General features: G+C 44.1%; 1 protein-coding gene and 1 long non-coding RNA gene across 2 annotated transcripts in view; one reads left to right on the forward strand and one right to left on the reverse strand.

Annotated features, from left to right (window-relative positions):
* LOC144698295 (uncharacterized) overlaps nt 1–9892 on the reverse strand; it is a 666343-nt gene extending 656451 nt beyond the window's left edge. The window contains exon 1 of the long non-coding RNA XR_013580489.1: nt 9759–9892. This is a non-coding gene — a long non-coding RNA (uncharacterized LOC144698295). The remainder of the gene's footprint in view (nt 1–9758) is intronic.
* Nucleotides 9893–14809: 4917 nt separating this feature from the next.
* LOC144698027 (uncharacterized) lies at nt 14810–16894 on the forward strand. Its single transcript, XM_078569966.1, has 2 exons — nt 14810–14852; nt 15519–16894. Exons 1-2 carry the CDS (start codon nt 14810–14812, stop codon nt 16892–16894), a joined length of 1419 nt encoding a protein of 472 aa, XP_078426092.1.
* The last annotated feature ends 2861 nt before the right edge of the window (nt 16895–19755 follow it).

A 19755-nucleotide genomic window follows, 5' to 3' on the forward strand; every position in this document is an offset into this window, starting at 1 on the left:
TCCGGAGCCCCTTAGTCTGAGAAGGTAGCACTGGCCCTTTGATTTGCTAATTTATGGGCTGGCTGCGTGACTGTTTGGGGACAGTCTACAGTAAATTACATTATACATGTATTTTAAGTTTATTTCTCTCACAAATATAGGTGTATTTTATTTCATTCACAATTGTACGTGTATTTTATTTCATTCACAATTGTACGTGTATTTTATTTCATTTACAATTGTACGTGTATTTTATTTCATTCACAATTGTACGTGTATTTTATTTCATTCACAATTATATGTGTATTTCATTCACAATTGTACGTGTATTTTATTTCATTCACAATTGTACGTGTATTTTATTTCATTCACAATTATACGTGTATTTCATTCACAATTATACGTGTATTTTATTTCATTCACAATTATACGTGTATTTTATTTCATTCACAATTGTACGTGTATTTTATTTCATTCACAATTATACATGTATTTTATTTCATTCCCAATTACACACGTATTTTATTCCTCCACAGTCCCTCCTTGTTAATCTTTTCTTTTAGATTAACACCAGTGAGGAATAATATCTTCATCATCATACGGGGGTTCATAACCATGAGGAAAAGGCCGGTCCCCGGCGGGGTAAACTTTCTCTCCCCACCAGTGGGCTTCGCTGGGGCCAGTGTGCATCATTTGGGGAATGATTGGGGCACCCCCTAATCCAGTGGAGACACTATTGATAATCTGGGAGCAGCAAATCCGTAAAGTAACACACGCACAGCACCCTAAGATACATGCTACGATTATCCCAATTATAAAGTATAGCAACCAACTTCCCCAACCGGAAAACCAACCTAGTATTGTAGACCACTGAGAATCTTTTTTATAAAAATCGCTCGAACTTTCCCCAGCCTTCTTTATTTCTTGTACCTTGTCCATGACATGCTTTCCCAAGTCAGTGATATTTTCAGAGACATCGGGGACATAAGTGCAGCACTCTGAGCCTATCATAGCACAAGTGCCACCTTTTTCAGCTAGAAGGAAGTCAAGGGCCATCCTGTTTTGTAATACGGTTAGGCGTAATGCTATCATTTCAGTGGTGCTGGCTGATATCTGCTTCTGTGTTTTAATCAGAGCATCAGCCGTTGAATTAGCGACTTTTTCAAGCGCAGCTGCCAGGTTGATAATTTCATGTGAATTACGAGCCGATCCATAAAGGGGCAAAGCAATCATCCAGAATCGTTCAGATTCCGAGATGCCACGGCAATGTAGGCGCCGATGTGGGTGCATATCTGATTTACCTATACGGCGAAGATAGGGATTTAACTATGCTAGGTAGCAACAGCCACTCCAGGTGGGAGTGGTTTTGTTCTTTTCCGAATTTCCTACAGACATGTTAGGGAAAAAGGACAGCTGAGGCATCCCAGGCAACCAGGGGTAAGCTTTATCTCCACAAACCCAATATGTACCATTAAGATGGTCTGGTGGATGTTCAGCACCGACGGGCTTTCGGACAGATAGGCCAAAGATGTATGATACTGTACTATGACAGGAGCTTCGTCCCAGATCATAAGTGCTGAGTGTAAGGCTGGAACACCAGCAGGTGGCGTTTACCAGCTCTAGTGGGGATCTAATTCTAATCCCATGTTCTGTATAGTTCCACCCATTGGCAGGTGGAGAGCGACGGAACCAACCCCTAAACATATTGTGCTGCGGTGTTACAATATCAAAAGTTCGAACGTCAGCATACTCAGTGTCATTTAGAGGAACAGCACGCCAATTACCCGTCTCTCCCCCATGTTGGGGAGTCTGGGCACATATCCAACAGGCACCCTGTCCTACCTCTCTAGCATAGGTGCGGCATAGAGACAAAAAGTGTTGGGAATCCTTTGGGTACCCCCCCTCAAAATATAGCCAAAAGACAGAATATAGCAAAAGGCAGTATCCGATACATAATGCAAATTAGTTCACTGATAATGACGGTTATCAGATGGCCAGACAATGTTTTTTACAACGAGTGGTGTGGACCCAATCTTCCTCCCTGTAATCTTCAGGGCCGTTCAAGTTGTGAGCAGCACAAGGTAGGGTCCTTTCCACCCTCTCATGCAATTCATCTGCTGTTTTGCATAGAAGAAAATGAGCACAAATCCAACATTTAGTCCGATTAACTTGCGAGGCTATGGCCTGCATTCGTTGAACCGCAGAATTGGTATTCCATGCCCCCGCAAGGACCATGCAGGACAGGATCCAAATCAGAGTCAGCATTCTGACGGCTCAGTTAAAGTTCTTGCACAAGCACTTCCGTCCGAGGTCAGCGTCCGCTTGATGTGCGATGCGTGGATCCACAAGGGCGTCCGTCAACCTTTGCGGCCATATGGATGGTGAGTAGGACTTGGAAAGGCCTTTCCCATCGAGGTTCCAAACAGTTCTTTCACCTGAAGGTCTTTACTAGGACTAGGTCCCCGGCTGGTATTGATGGCAGTCTTCAACGGTGGGCTTTTTCTGAGCTTCTACTACCTGTATATGCAAGCTTTTGAGACAGTTAGGGTGAGAGCACATAGTCATGAGCACCAAGGGTAGAGCTTCAGGCCCTTTCAAACTGGTTTCTTCACATAATTTAGCTAGTTTGTTTTTCAGAATATCATTTTGCCCCAGTAGACTGGGGGTGGTATGGGCAGGACAGGTGATGGTTGCATTGTAAGGCCTTCAGCAGTTCCTTTATCACTTTAGCAGTAAAATGAACAACAATTTTACAACAACAACAGCATCATTTCGTCGGGTGGGATACGCCTCCACCCATCGCGAGAACAAACATACTAGAACCAAAACATAATTATATCCCGTACATTTAGGCATTTGTATAAAGTCCATTTGTAGGTGTACAAATGGACCCCATGGCTGGGGTCCCGTACCAGCAGTCACTGTGGGCGTCTTGCCTGGGTTATGTCATTGACATAGGTATGACAGGTATTACTAATACAATGCATATTAGCATATTACTATTCACTATACATTCAACATTCATTCTACATACACGTGTTAAACCTCTGAGCTGGCAACTGGTCAAGTCATGATTCTTGTGTCGTGAGAAATTCAATAAATGCTCATTAGTTACCCATAAAGGGACTACCCCTTCTTTAGTCTGTCTTAAATTTTCTTGGGCTTGTTCCAGTGCCCAAGATCCATAGGTGTTGCATACATCATTTCTGCTCGCTTCGGCTGAAATATGTTTCCCTATTTCAATTAATTTATTGATAGTCCCCGCATGACTTTCGAGCACGGTAGCCAGACTTTGGATTAACCAATGATGTCCCTATATTGAATATCATAGTGGCATCATTTATCAGGCTGCGCTTAACGCGGTTCCCTCCCAACCCTGATCGCATCTCGCCACTGAACTGAACTGCTTCAGTCATAAACTGGCGCGTCAGAGCTGTATAGAGTGCTTGGGTATGGGTTGAGCACCATTGGGGCAGGACGACACCGGATACATTCAAGACTATGGGTACCAGCTCATGGTGTACATTATCATACAAAACTTCTGATTAACCAGTACCAAACCATTCGTCGGTCCTGGATGCATAGTCAGACAAGATGGATCAGTCAGTGTGGTTTGAGGGGCTTCAATTATCTCTACTCAGACTGTGAAAGGAGAGGTGGGAGGTGGTTGGGTAGTGGCGGACCTCCCATGCTCGATCTGAAGCAAACCCTTGCTACAATTTGAAAGCACTTGTTCTCCTACTGTTACATTTATCATTCCCCGTTGCGTGTCGCATTCGGCACTGTCCATGCTGTACCAAAGTTCCTCCTGCGGTGCGGGATGAGCGGTGATGATCCCCGACCTTGTTGCCAGTACTGATAGGCCCACGACCAGGATCGTAGATCTGTGGAGACATTAACATTGACTCTCGTTCTCATATCTACAAGTGCGCATGTATCACCTGTCATAATTACCTCGTATGGTCCGTTTCTGTTCCCTCCGAGCTCACCCTCGCCATCACCTTATTCCCCACTTGGAGGGGTCCGTTGTTGCTCTTTGGATTTGCCTGTTTCCATATCCTTAATCATCTGTCAGTCTCTAACTTCCTCTCTCAACTCATGTAATTGCCTACTTAATTCCCTTGCATTGTCCTGTATTTTTCCTTTCAGTGGCCCTACACCTCCTACTATAATGCCTTCAGGTAATTGCATGGCCCTTCCTGTTATCATTTCAAATGGGGTGAACCTGTCGGTCCTGCTTGGGGTAGCTCACAGTGCATTAGAATATTGGGCTGTTCCCTGTCTCTTGATTGATGTTTTTTTTAAAGTTCAGTTCATCCTTTCCACCATCCCTAGACTCTGGGGGTGGTAAGGAATATGGAATTTCTGTTTAATCTCCACAAGATTACACACTTCTTTAATGTCTCTCCCTGTGAAATGAGTTCCCTGATCTGAATCCATTTGGGTAAACTCCTTCCAGTTTACTCTTTCCTGCTGCTGTCTCATGTCAGGCCTCAATTCCTTAAACAACTCAACAATGCACCTTCTTATCCTATCTTTCAATGGCTCAGTATTTTCACTTCCAGTGATGGTTCTCTCTGGGAACCGCTTAACTCTGCCTGTCATCAAGGTGTTAATCCTATGGTTTTACTTTTTGTAGCTTGCAGGCACATTAATATAGTCAGTAATACATCTATTTAGCCTTTTTCCAGCTTTCCCTTTACCTCTAAGTTTTCTTTCCTGACCATGATCCTCCTAAGGTTCTCTGGAGTTCAGTTTCTCTATTGTCTTGATTATTTAAAATGTTTCCTTACTCTTTAGGCCATATTAACTATTCCATTTCAACGGGGATCTCTGTCTCTAGATCTTTGCTTATCTCCCCCTGTACAGTTCCAATGCCTCAGCTGATGGCCAGATTATCAAATTCATTTCCCTTAAAACAGTTTGTACATTATGTCCTCTTTCCCTAACTCATTCTCCTACTTGCCTCATACCATATGACACTTGCAACAGCTATCATCTTATATTGTTCAGGTTGCCTGGAGAGACTGTAAAATATTCTCATAACAATTTTAAAAACAGAAATCAGGTATTGACATGTTTTGCTTCCTTTTCTTCTTCCCAAAGATTTTATTGTCTTAAAAGAAACCCACTAAATTGTGTCTGACCCTTTTCTTTTAGAATTATCCCAGATTCATTAACTTGGCCAAAAATTGGACTTCTACCAAACTTTGCCAAGGTCTTGAGCTTAGCTTCATATTTTGGGAACAGACTTACAAACACAAAAGCTTGCTGCATTTGAATTAGTGCCAATTGTTGTCAGACCTTTTAAAATGAAAATTCCCTTTTGAGAACTTTATCAAGAACCAAACCTCAAATTTTTAAACTTTGTAAGAACTGTAATTTACACTATCAAAATTAAAACAAACTCTTTTTCAGGTGCAATGATTTGTATCCAAGTTATAATTTCCGTATGTTTATCGACACATTATTTATCTTAGATAGCATCCTAGTGATTCAAAAGTAACCTGTTAAATTACACTGCACTTTACATCTCAAGATTGTCCCAAATTCAAATTCCAGTGCTTTTGGAAAGCAGATTTCCTTTAATATTTAATTCATCTCTTCTTAAGAAACCCCTTTTTATCCACTGGAACCACCTAGACCTTGTGTTTATGTCTTTTTGTTTTCCTAGAATCCTTCTGAATTTCAAGTAATTTCTTTTTCTCAGAATTTTAGAATACGAACTCGTATGTATTAATCCCAATCAGTTTGGAAGCTGATGATGAGGGTTATTCCCTACTAGTCTGCAAGGGGGTGGTACAAGGGTTGGTTCATCTCAAACAAAGGCAAGCCCTGTTTTATCTTTACACTACCTTCAAATTTTTGCCAGAAATCTCAACTCAAACCTTACACTCAAAACTTTGGAATGTTTGAATAAACTTTTCCTTTAATCTAATATGGGGCTTTCAACTCTAAAGTGCTCAACTACAACACACAAGACAATTCATGGAAGAAAACACATTAAAGCTCACATACAAATGCTTCATTGCACACAAACAAACACATATATAAAGGTATGTTTCGATACTCCTATAATATTGAACTTAACTCTAAACGAAGCTTCGAGTAGCAGTGGGGGAATAAAGGGATCTTGAAGGCTCCACCTGTAGGGACCTTCAAACTGACGAAAGCTCACATTTTCTCTGCTGCTGCTTGTCAATTGCTCATTAACCCCCTAGGGGTACCCTCTCTCTCTCTCTCTTCAGCACAAACAGCTCTTGTAACTTAGATTAATTCATTTTTTTTTAAGTTACAGAAAATTCAGTAGCGGATTATCTACCTCCCTTAAAACATCTTATAAGCACTCAATTTGTCCTGATTAAAAAGTTCCAGCTGGTGGGAAGCTCTCTCCTTTACTTTGAGTCCATTTAACCCAATCAGAAACATATTGGACAATTTCAGGACCGTAATGGACATACATATATGCATTTGGAGTTCCCTTCAAAGGGGGAACCTGGGGTTTCTTTGATGTCATATTTCCCATTTTACTTAATAATATACACAAAAGAAAACACAGAAATTACTTACTTTTCACCTCCATGGGACTCGAACCCCTGGGTATACTACTACTTATTTTTACCTCCATCCATTTTTCATTCCGTTTTCTTGCCCATCTTCAAAGTTCCTGATTTAAGCTCCGGTTTCGCCAGTTTCGGTTTGTTCTTAGTACTTTGAAAAGCAGGGGGAGTGGCAGAGCCCGCTCTGCTGTTGTGACCTCCCATTTTTCTGAAAAGAAAACACAATTAACAGCGCGGCGCGCTTCCTACCCTATGTGCTCACCGGTGTTTAGGAGTTCCTTAACAAGTCCTCCGATTCTTTGGGTCACTTAAGTCTCTTTGGTCGGTAGCTACCTTTTTACTGGCAGTCCCCCTTTCAGCTGGGACACTAATTCACTGCAATGCCCCTCTCAGCTAGGATGCAGTTCGTACTCTCCCTAATTTAGGAGAGTTATTCCTCCCTTTCTCTACGAGGGTTCTTTTTTTAGAGATCCGACGGCCCAGGATTTCAATCACCTCTCCAATTTGAGGTTACTGGACTTCAGTCGGATCCCATCCTCGTCGCCAATTTGTCGTGGAAAACAGAGTGAACACTCAGACCCAGGAGGTTTGTCTCGGAAGCCTTTATTAAATCGTGATATCACGGAGAGCCCAGCAGCATACAATGGAGCTAGCTGACACTCTGAGGAAGCATCAGAGTACACACATAGTTATAGTAAAAGCGTGCGTAATTAATAACATTGAAATTTTATCTTTGGCATGCATAAAATTGTTCTGTCTTAGTTTATAATTACGCAAAAACCTTGAGTAGTTACACAAAACCTTGAGTAGCCCATCTGGCAACTAGTCATCTGGACAGACAACAGATAGCATGACTAGGCCCTGTCTCATGTGCTGATAACAGGCATCCTAACTTTGTTTCAAGGACTCTTGGTAGTTTGATTATGATACTTGTTTTTCTTCCTTCACAATAGCTGACAGCGCAGGTTTGTCTGCTACCGGTGCAAGGAGGCTTCGTTGTAGTATTCCACCATGGTTTAACCACTTAACCCTTTGTTATCCTGTAGATGTATATTATTCTCCCACACTACCTGATATTATTAGTAATTCAATCCAGTTACTGATAAATTAATTTGTTATCTGTACTTTATGTCTTGAAATCTGATTAATTATTGAGCAACTTATCAGTTATCAGTGTCTTTAAATATTGTTACAATTTCATCACTTTTCTCATTTTCCTCACAGTTCCTGGCACTCATTTTAAATCCTTACAAATCTTAAATGGAAGGATCAACTCAGCACTGACAGATCAGTCAGTTTAACCTCTGTGTGGGAAAGCATTTAGAAGCTGGAATGTAGGTCAAAATAAAGTCATTTGTACAATTGTGGTTTCATTAAAGCCTGTTCAGGCCAAATCGTGTTGAACGAAATTTCTTGAGTTTATTTGTTAAGGCAACAGAGAATGTTGATGAGGTTAATACGGTTGATGTGAACATGAATTGCTAAACGGCATTTGATACAGCGCCAAGTAACAGGCTTGTCAGAAAAGTTAAAGCCCATGGGGCAGAGGCAGCATTGGTTGCGTGACAGGAAACAACACGCATGGTGAACGGTTGTTTTTTCAGATTGAAGAAAAATATAGAGTGGGATCACAAGGAATCGGTGTTAAGACCACTGTTTTCTTGATATATATTAATGACCTAGACTTGTGTGTGTAGGGCAAAATTTACAAACAAAGCCAAATTTTCAAGTTGCGTTTACATTGAGGAGCATAGTGATAAACCTCAAGAAGACATAGACAGGATGAAGGAATGGGTAGACATGTAAACAGGTAAAATATAATTCAGAGAGGTGTGAAGTGATTTATTTTGGTAGGGAGGACGAGGAGAGACAAAATAAAATAAAGGGTACAATTGTAAAAGGGTGCTAGAGCAGCGTAATCTGGGGCTATATGTGCACAAATCATTGAAGATCGCGGGGCAGACTAAGAAAGCAGTGAATAAAGCATGTGGAATGGGGAATAAAGTAGAAAATCAACAAGTTAGAATAAACCTGAATAAAACACTGGCTTAGCCCCAACTGCAGTATTGTGTCCAATTCTGAGCCCCTCACTTCAGGATGAATGTGAGGCATTAGAGAATGTGCAGAAAAGATTCACGAGAGATGATGAACTTCAGTTCGGTGAAGTTGGGTTTGTTTTCCTTGGAAGGGGAACCATTCTCTTGCATCTTTCCTGGGCCCTCTGACTTCAATTCCTTCTGAAATTGCAGCCATTCAGTGGCAAGGTTGTTAAAAACTTGTCTTTCATGGAATGTGGGCAAGGCCAGCATCTGTTGCCCATCCCCAACTGCCCTTGAAGCAAGTGGCTTGCCACGCCATTTCAGAAGGCCAATCAGAGTCAAACACATTTCGGTGGATCTGGAGTCACACGTGGGCCACACCAAGTAAGGATGGCAGATTTCCTTCCCTGAAGGATTTTTGAGAACTGAGGCTAGCTTTCAATTCCAGATTTATTAATTGAATTTAAATTCCACCAGCTGCCACGGTGGGATTTGAAACAAAGTCCGCAGGCTGGTCTTGTGGATTACCAGTTTAGTGACATTTCCATGATACCACCATCTCCCACGACCTATGTTTAAATACTATTTTGTAAGTGGTTTAATATTTGTCAATATTTTGTTTCATGTGGCTTCCATTATGAGTTTCAGACAGATCTGTGCCAAGTGGACGTGGTGTTTAAAGGTAGTTTATTTCCCCCTTGGCATGTCGGTGTTCAGTAAAGACACAGAGAATGATGTCCCCCTCATTAATTACCTATTGAGGACACTCAGATAGTCAATTCCTACTCCCCTTCTTCTGGGTGGATAATGGATGCTGTATACATTTAAATTTCTGTGCAATTTGATTGCTAATTTTATTGAGTGGCCCACTGCCCCAATCTCCACATCACAGCAATAAAATGACCATTTCGGTTTGGACATTCAATGGCGGTGTCTCTACCCAGCATTCGCAGCGGTTGTGAATGTCCCCTATCCACACCACTGGAGAGCGGTGCGCAGGCGCAGTGAAGGACAGTGTTTGGAGCATGCGCAGTGTCAGTGATGTCGATGGGGAGAGAAGCTTCTCGGTCACATCTGCAGCTGGTGAGGATGTGGAAACGCGGCGGGAGCGATGGAGCCGGGAGATGGACGGGGAGGATTTATAAACACCTGGTGAAGGATTTAAAACCCGAATGCAAACCTGCAGGTCCCGGGTTTGCATCTCCGGATCTTTTTCTCGAGCCCACAGCAACATGATTGACTCTGAAATGACCTCTGAACTCGGGCATCGAGGGATGGGTAATAAATTCTGGCCTGGCCGGTGACGCCCACATCTCATGAACGAATAAAAAAATAATAAAACCAGGCCCAGGTTAACGGCTGCCATCTTGTTTCGGCAGGGGGGTAGGGCGCATGTGCGGCTACATTGGGATGTCACAGTGAGTGGGCGGGGCTTCCGCGTCCCGGTTCCCAACCGGGTCCTAGTTTCCGGGACAACGTAAAAGTGATACAGGTTTTGAAGCAGCTTCACCCAGTCCCAGGCTGCAGGTGATGTTTGCAGCTGAGAAGGGTCCATGGGCCAGGGTGAGAGGTTGCAGCCCCTGCAGAGTTACCTGAAGGGGCTCATCAACTTTTGGTGACACAACAGCCCCATGCTCCTAATCTTTGGCCAGTGTGATGGTGGGGTGTAATTCTTCATGGGCCTGGTTAAGAGAGGAATTTGTAGATCCAGGATGGGTGACACACATGGGTCTGATCACATTGGCTGCCAACCTCTCTTCGTGGTCTTGTCCGTGCCTGGGTGTCCCTGATGAGGGAACGTGCAATGTCCACCAGTACACTTGATAACTCCCACAGCCAGTGGGCACCTCAGGGTACAGAGTGCCTCATAGACACTGGAAAAAACATTGTGGTTTAATTAGGAAGGTTCCCTTTGCTTTTGTTGGGAATTATTTGCTGATTTGGGCTTCTTTCAGTTTGATTGGACCATATGTTTGGGGAAAGAATGTCCCAAAGAAACTCGCATTGTCTGTTTTGAATTTCTATCCTGTACTTGCCATCATGGTTTTTGTAAACACCTTTTACAGGGTACAAGAGGGAGATCATTTACACACAGGAAACTCAAACCAAACATCACATCAAGATCTGACAGAATCACTCGATTCATCAGGACCTGAATATCATGGATCTTTGACTGTGGAAGAGAAAATGTTTGTCTGTTCTGTCTGTGGGAAAAGATTTCAAACATCAGTGTGACTGGAAAAGTACTGAAGCACAGACACACCCGAATCAGAGTGTTCCAGTGAACTGACTGTGGAAAGAGCTTTAGTCAGTTACACAGCCTGAAGAATCATTGCACCATTCAGAGCAGGGAGAAAGCAGACCTTTGTTCTGTGTGTGGATGAGGCTCCATTGAGAGAGCCAGAGAGACACAGAGGGACACAGGCACCATGGAGAAACCGTTAAAATGTGGGGACTGTGAGAAAGGATTCAATCGTCCATCCCGACTGGAAAACCATCGACGCAGTCACACTGGGGAAATGCTGTTCACCTGCTCCGAGTGTTGGAAGGGATTCACTCAGTTATCCAACCTGCGGACACACCAACAGATACACACAGAATAGAGACCATTCACATGCTCCGAGTGTGTGAAGGGATTCACTCAGTTATCCAACCTGCGGAAACACTAACAGATATACACTGAAGAGAGACCATTCACCTGCTCCGAGTGTAGGAAGGGATTCAATCGGTTATCCCACCTGCTGACATACCAGCGAGTTCACACTGGAGAGAGACCAATCACCTGCTCCAAGTGTGGGAAGGGATTCACTCAGTCATCAAACCTGTTGACACACCAGCGAGTTCACACAGGGGAAAGACCATTCACCTGCTCCAATTGTGGGAAGGGGTTTACTCAGTTACCCACCCTGCTGAAACACCAGCGAATTCACACTGGAGAGAGACCATTCACCTGCTCTAAGTGTGGGAAGGGATTCACTCAGTCATCAAATTTGCTGACACACCAGCAAGTTCACACTGGAGAGAGGCATTTCACCTGCACGGTATGTGGGAAAGGATTCAGTGGGTCCTCTGAGTTGCTGAAGCACCAGCGAGTTCACACTGAGGAGAGGCCATTCAGCTGTACTTCCTGTGGAAAGAGATTCAGGTCTTCTTTCAACTTCAAAGTGCACCAGCGAAATCACACTGGGGAGAGTCCCTTCACCTGCTCCGAGTGTGGGAAGGGATTCATTAAATCATCCAACCTACTGACACATCAGTGAGTCCACACTGGGGAGAGGCCATTCACCTGCTCCGAGTGTGGGAGGAAATTCACTCAATCATCCAACCTGCTGACACACCAGCGAATTCACACTGAGGAGAGGCCGTTCCACTGTACTTCCTGTGGAAAGAGATTCAGGTCTTCATTCCACCTCAGTGAACACCAGCGAATTCACACAGGAGGGAGGCCATTCACCTGCTCTGCATGTGGGAAGGGATTCACTCAGTCATCCAACCTACTGAGACACCAGCGCGTTCACATTGGGGAGAGGCCATTCATCTGATCCAAGTGCAGGAAGGGATTCACTTGGTTATTCCACCTGCTCAGACACCAGTGAATTCACAAGTGACTGCAGGGGTTGGATTCTGTCTTTGCTGCTGTTAATCACTTCCAGGGCTGAACCAGATTCCTTCTGACAGTTGTGGTTTGATTCTGCTGATGTTAATAATCCCTGTATCAGGTCTGAAGTTTAATATTCTGGATCTATAGCTGATTGTGTTCTCGGGGCTGCAGTGTCCCTTTATGAACCGCTGTCTCTGACTTTTCCCCATAATTCAGGAACTCTCATCAGAAATTAGCTTACAACAAAATTCTGATCTTTTACTTCAATCCCAAATTGATCTTTGGCACGAACTCTACAATTCAGTGTCTGAGAGGTTTTGATCGGGCAGATAGAGACAGAATGTTTCCTCTTGTGGGGAAGAGTATAACTAAAGACCATAAATATCGGATAGTCACCAAGAAATCCAATCGGGAATTCAGAAGAAACTTCTTCACCCAAAGGGTGTTGAGAGAGTGGAACTTGCTACCACTGGGAGTGGTTATAGTGAATTGTAAAGCTTTTGTTTAGTTGAAAAGGGTGCAATACGTGGATGTGTTCATTTATTTGTGCTAAGGACAGGGCCCTGTGTGTGAATATATGTAGTTTCTAGCATGTGTAAGTGAGCCACAGTGTGAGACCGACTGATAATCTTAAATTGGTTGTTCGTGTAATTCTCAGCACAGTCAGGATTGTTGAGTAGGTGTTGTCTAATCATGGAATGACATCTAATATTATTTAAGAGGAAGCTAGGCAAGCACAAGAGAAGGGAATAGATGGTTACAATGATACATTTTGGTGAGGAATGATAGGTGGAGGCTCTGATGGAGCTTGAACACCAGCATGGACTGGCTGGGCCGAATGGCCTCTTTCTGTGTCATGTATCAGATGTAATTACACTCCTGAAGGGTCTGGTCCTAATTTTTAGACTATCCCACCTATTCCTAGACTGCCTAAGCAGTGGAAATAATTTCTATTTACCCTCTGTTCTCCTTAATATGCTCGATTCGGCTTTAACTGTCACTGTTAATCACATCCAGAACTGAACCATGTTCATTCTGACAGTTGGGGTTTATTTCTACTGATGCTAATAATCCCTGTAACTGGGCTGGAGTTTAACATTTTGATGTCTGTTTAATAAATCAGCTTTGTTTCAAGCACACAGAATGTTGAGTCCTTGATTTCTCCAGGATAAGAGGAGACTAATTGATGTCCTGTTCCTGACTGCTCCATTTTTGGATCTTTTCACCTTTCTCACTCTAGGTTCTTTCAGTTCTCATACCACTGGTTACCCTCATGCACAACTCCCATCTCCCCACATGTCCCAGAGAGCCTCTTTTCACCTTGGGATCCAGAGAAGTATCGGTATTAAAAACAGAAAATGTTGCAAGTAATAACCCAAACTTTTCCAAGTCCAAGTTGATTTTGTCCTGGATTATTGGCTCCAACCTTTCCCCACCACTGATGTGAAGCTGATTGTCCTGGAATTGCTGTGTTTTTGAACAGGGATGTAACATTTACAATCTGTCAGTCCTTTGACACCACTACGATATAAGGAAGATTGGAAGATTGTGACCAGAGCCTCCACAAGTTCCATGTGAAGGATGCTGTCTCTGACAGTGCAGCAGTCCCTCAATGTCACCCTGGAGTGTCAGCCTAGATAATGTGCTCAGGTTTATTAATATTTCCTCTTGTTATTGATGTGGGTCATTAAGAAACAATGGGCTCTTATGATGTCATCCAGTCCCAGTGCGATGATGTCATCCAGTCCCAGTGCGATGATGTCATGAAGACTATTAAATACCAGCGGAGCCTTAGTGGTGAAAACAGTTTTGTTCGAGATGGCAGCAAGTCCATTACTGATAGATCAGCAAATGGAGTGAATGGGAAAGAAAGTGAGGCAGCTGATGAACATCAGGAATATTGTGAATTATGAACGTGAGCAACGTGTATAGTATACATGCCCCGTCTTCCGACACGCGGCCCCCATCTCCCGAGACGGTGTCCCCTATCTTTAAGTCCTTCCAGTTTGGTTGATAGATCACCGACCTGAAACATTCACTCGGGTTCCCTCTCCACAGAAGCTGTTTGACCTGCTGAATGTTTCCAACATTTTCTGTTTTGAGGTCGGATTTCCAGCATCTGCAGTATCCTGTTTTTGGGTCATAGTGGATCAGTTTTCCCTGAATTACCGTTCCCTGTTTAAAGGTGAAGAAGGAGCTTTTAAAGAATGAGACAATAACTGTCCCCCTGTTCGACATGAAACTAAACTCACTGTTAATTCCTCCTCAGTAACAATTGTAAACACAAAGCTTCCAGCCGGGATTGAACCGGGGACTTTCTCATGTAAAGTAAAGGTGATAATCAGTGCACTAGGGAAATGAGTGTGAATCCCCCCCGGACAGAGCGGAACTGACCATCCATCTCTAGCTCTAATTCCCAAACAGAAAATGCTGCCAAGAATCAGCAAGTCAGGCTGAGTCTGTGGCCGCTCCCCCCTATTTAACCGTCACAATGCCCGGCTGATTGACGGCAGCTCCGGACCAATAGGAAGCAGGGGGCGGAAACGGAGGACCGAACGGGAGCGGCTGGTCCTCCAACCAATCGGAGTGAATGAGGGGCGGGACCTGGCTGGGAGTGAAGCATGCGCAGTATGAGTAATGGCGATGGAGAGTCGCTTCTCGGAGCCGTAATCGGTAAGGAAGAGAATAGTTGGGCGGAGGGAGCGGTCGATTGGGCGCGTGGGTGGAGCGGATTGGTAAACTTGTTGTGCAATCAGGAAACCCCAAAATTGAACTTTGCGGTCGCCCGCTTGCACGGAGCGGGGGCCGCAACCCCCATAAATCGGGCCCAGTTATCGGCCGCCATCTTTATTGGGGGCAATGTGCAGCAGGGCGCATGCGGGGCCGCCATCTTTGTAGGGGGCAAGGTTTTGAATGACTGGGAGGAGCTTGTTTCCCATTGTTCAGAATGGAGACAATTTGTCCATCAAGTTGCAATACCCTTTGAGTCCCAATGTCTTATTGATGAGGCAGAGCGGCGACAGAGAAAGAAAGAAAAGGAAGTAAATCCTGCTTCCCGAGTTCTGCTACCTCGTGGCACGTCCTGCCCCCTATGTCCAAAGATCTGTGAGTCTTTTCAGTCCTATGAAGACCCAGGGCAGAAACCTGCGCCCCTGAGGAGACATCATCCTGCCTTTGTGTTTCTGTGGGTTCTCTCTCACTCCCTTTTTCCTGTTTTAAATCAATTTCACAGGGGATTAGAAGGGGAAGATTTGCAGTTGGAAAACTCAAACCAAACATCACAACAGGATCTGATAGAGTCGCCCAGTTTATCAAGACCTGAATATCATCGGTTTATAGACATGGAAGGAAAAAGCACCATTCACCGTGGGGAGAAACCGTACACATGTTCTGTGTGTGGACGAGGCTTCAACCGATCATCAGACCCATCAAAACATAAATGCGGTCAAAATGGGGAGAAGCCATGGAAATGTGCAGATTGTAGGAAGGGATTCACTGATACAGTTCAGCTGGAAACTCAGCGGGACAGTCACACCAAGAAGAGGCTGTTCACCTGCTCAGATTGTGGGAAGAAATTTGTTAATTCATCCAACCTGCTTACACACCAACGAGTTCACACTGGGGAGAGACCGTTCACCTGCCCTGAGTGTGGGAAGGGATTCATTAATTCATCCAATCTGCTGAGGCACCAGGGAGTTCACACGAGTGAGAGACCATTCACTTGCTCCAAGTGTGGGAAAGGATTCACTCAGTCATCCAGCTTGGTGATACACCAGCGGGTTCACACTGGGGAAAAGCCATTCACCTGCTCCGAGTGTGGGAGGGGATTCACTGACTCATCCAACCTGCTGGCACACCAGCGTGCTCACACTGATGAGAGACCATTCAGGTGCTCTCACTGTGGGGCTGGGTTCAGGCGAGCATCTGAACTCACCATACACCAGCACACTCACACTGGGGAGAGGCCATTCACCTGTACGGAGTGTGGGAAGGGATTCACTGATTCATCCACCCTGCTGAGGCACCAGCGAATTCACACTGGGGAGAGACCGTTCACCTGTACAGAGTGTGGGAAGGGATTCACTCAGTTATCCAGCCTGCTGAGACATGAACAAACTCACACTGAGGGGAGGCCATTCAGCTGCTCTGAGTGTGGGAAAGGATTCGCTCATTCGAACAACCTTGTGAGACACCAGCGAGTTCACACCGGGGAGAAGTTGTTCACCTGCTCTGAGTGTGGGAAGAGATTTACTCAGTCATCCCACCTACAGACACATCAACGAATTCACACTGATGAGAGACCGTTTAAATGCCCAGACTGTGGGAAGTGCTTTAAAAGTTCCGGGGAACTAATGTCCCATCAACTTGTTCATACTGATGAGAGACCGTTCAGGTGCTCTCACTGCGGGGCTGGGTTCAGGCGATCATTTCAACTCATTTTACACCAGCGAACTCACACTGGGGAGAGGCCGTTCACCTGCTCCGAGTGTGGGAAGGGATTCACTCAGTCATCCCACCTGCAGACACACAAGCGCACTCACACTGGGGAGAGGCACTTCACCTGCACCATGTGTGGGAAGGGATTCACTCAGTCATCCCACATGCTGACACACCAGCGAGTTCACACTGGGGAGAGGCCATTCACCTGCTGCAAATGTGGGAAGGGATTCACTCAGTCTGCTAACCTGCTGAAACACCAGCGAGTTCACAAATAATTGCAGTGATTGGATTTTGCTGTTAATCACAACCAGACTGAGCCATGTTCATTCGGGCCTGTTTCTGCTGATGTTAATAAACTCCAGCCCTGTCATCATGGTTCTCACTCTGAATAAAAATTAAATTAATCAGTTTTGTGTTAAACACACTGTTTTGAGTCTCTTTAATATCTCAAACACATGTTAATTCCTTTGAAGGGCTCTCCCTCTCCTTCATACCTGCCATCATCGCTCTCTCCTCAATAAAACCAACCCTTGACCCCAATGTCCTTGCAAACTACCTCTCCATTTCTTTCCACCCTTCCCTTTCCCAAACCCTTGTCACCTTCCAAATCCATGCCCATCATTCTTGGAACTCCATGTTTCAATCCGTGCAATAAAATTCCTGCCCCTGTCACAATATCGAAACTGTTCTTCTGAAAGTCACAGATTACATCTGATGTGAATGTGACAAAGGTAAACTCTCCCTCACAATCCTTCTCGGCCTGTCCGCAGTCTTTGGCACCATTGACCAAACCATCCTCCTCCAATGCCTCTCCACTGGTGCCCTGCTGGGTGGGACTGCAAGCTCCTGATTCCTTTCTTATCGATCTCATTGTAACCAGAGAATCACCTACAAGAGCTGTGATTACCTGAGTTACATTTTCACAGACTGACTCACCCGGTAAGTGATCAGATGTCACTGAACTTTGATATAAAAATGTTCCATTTTCACTCTCACAGTGACCGTATCTTACAGACCAAGCCCTTCTTTCCAGAGTAGCCCTTCTGGATAAGATCGACAGAGAAGAGTGAAGACGTTCCAGTTCACAATCCAAACTCATAGTGGTAAAAAATGTTTGCTAATTCATGTTAAAAAATAGAGCATAGCCGAACAATTTTGTGTTAATGTATGACAGACTTTACTGAAACAGATTAATTACTGAACATTGGCCAACAGCTTCTTGCAGGATGCCGATGGTAGGAGTTGGATATTAATCATTCTTATTTTGCAATCCCTATGTTAGCAGAAAATCACTAATTTATACAGACTCGCTCACTCAGTCAGCGATCAGAACTCACTGGACTGTGACAAGCTGTGTTTACCTGAGTTACATTTATACAGGCTCACTCGCTCAGTAAGCGATCAGGTCTCACCGAACTATGACACAATCATATTCTAATCACTCTCACACAGACTGTATCTTGCAGGCCAAGTTATTCTACCTACATCAGCCCTTCTGCACAAGATTGACAGAGAAGACTGACTGTTATTGACCACACAACAAGATCACAGTGCTACAAACATTTGGAACTTCTTGTTAGAATGTAAACTGGGAGAACAATGGTCTATTGGTCTCTTACAGACATAGAGATAGAGATTGACTGTCAGGATTAACCAGCAATTTTTACCACATCACACAATTGGTATGACGCAGAAGGAGGCCATTTGGTCCATTGTGTTTGCACTGGCTCTCCCAAAGAGCAACTCACCTAGTCCCATTCTCCCACCTTACCCTTTACGTCCTCGCGTTTCTGATAACAGTCTAATTCCTTCCTGAATGCTTCAGTTGAACCTACCTCCGCCACACTCTCAACCTGTGCATTCCAAAATTTAATTGCAATGCTGCATAAGAAGTTTCTCCACATATCGCTTTTGCTTCTTTGAATAACTTCTTTAAATCTGTGCCCTCTCGTTCTTGATCCTTTCAGGAGTCAGAACAGTTTCTTCCTATAGACTCTGTCCAGACGCCTCATGATTCTGAATGCCTCCATCAACTCTCCTCTGAACATCTTTTCTCTCATGCCACCATGCTAACCTTTCCAATCTATCTTCATAACTCAAGTTTCTCAACCCTGGAACCATTCACGTAAATCTCTTCTATACTCTCTCCAATGCCTTCACATCCTTCCTAAAGTTCAGTGCCGAGAACTGTAAGCAATAATCCAGCTGAGGTCTAACTAGTGTCTTATACAAGCTCAGCATAACCTCCTTGCTCTTGTACTCTGTGCCCCATTCATAAGATCCAGGATACTGTATCATTTATTAACCTTTCTCTCAACCTGCCCTACCACAATGACTTAGGCACATATACACCCAGGTCCCTCAGCTTCTGCACCCCCTTTTAGAGTTGTACCCCCTAATTTATACTGTCTTTTCCTGCCAAAACTTATCGTCTTACATTTCTCTGGATTGAACTTCAGCTGCTACCTCTCCGCCCATTCCACCAACTTGTCTATGAACTTCTGAAGTTCTACAATACCCTCCTCACAGTTTGTGATGCTTCTGAGATTTTTATTAACCACAGATTTTGAAATGTTGCCTTTACACTAATGTCTAGGTCATTAATGTATGTCAGGAAAAGCAATGGTCCCATAACAGACCCCTGTGGAACTCCATTACAAACCTTCCTCCAGTGCAAAAAATATCCACTAACTGCTACTCTCTGTTTCCTGTTATGCAGCCAATTCAATATCCATGTTGCTCCTGTCCTTTTTGTAACCTGAGCTTTAACTATTCTCACAAATCTGTTGTGCAGTACTTCAACAAATGCCTTTTGGAAGTCTATGTACACCATAGTGACAGCATTGCCCTCGTGAATCTTCTCTGTTACCTCTTCAAGAAACTCCATCGAATTAGTTAAGCAAGATTTTCCTTTAAGAAATCCATGCTGGCTTTCCATAATAAACCTGCATTTGTCCATGTGATGATTAACTTTGTCCAGAATTATTGTTTCTAGAAGTTAACCTGATTGGTCTGTAGTCGCTGGGCATATCTTTAAGCCCTTTTTTGATCAAGAGTGTAAAGTTTGCAATCTTTAGTCCTCTGGAACTACCCCTGAGCCTACGGAAGATTGAAAAATTATGTCCAGTGCCTCCGC

This window comes from Cetorhinus maximus, chromosome 23 (assembly GCF_964194155.1).
Source record: "Cetorhinus maximus chromosome 23, sCetMax3.hap1.1, whole genome shotgun sequence".
Taxonomy (NCBI): Eukaryota; Metazoa; Chordata; class Chondrichthyes; order Lamniformes; family Cetorhinidae; genus Cetorhinus; species Cetorhinus maximus.

What these genes read in the sequence shown, in the direction of transcription:
- LOC144698027 (XM_078569966.1), top strand. Translation starts at nt 14,810, where the DNA reads ATGAGTAATGGCGATGGAGAGTCGCTTCTCGGAGCCGTAATCG. An exon ending in GCTTCTCGGAGCCGTAATCG is followed by an intron (nt 14,853 to 15,518) that starts GTAAGGAAGAGA and finishes ATCGGTTTATAG; the next exon opens with ACATGGAAGGAAAAAGCACC.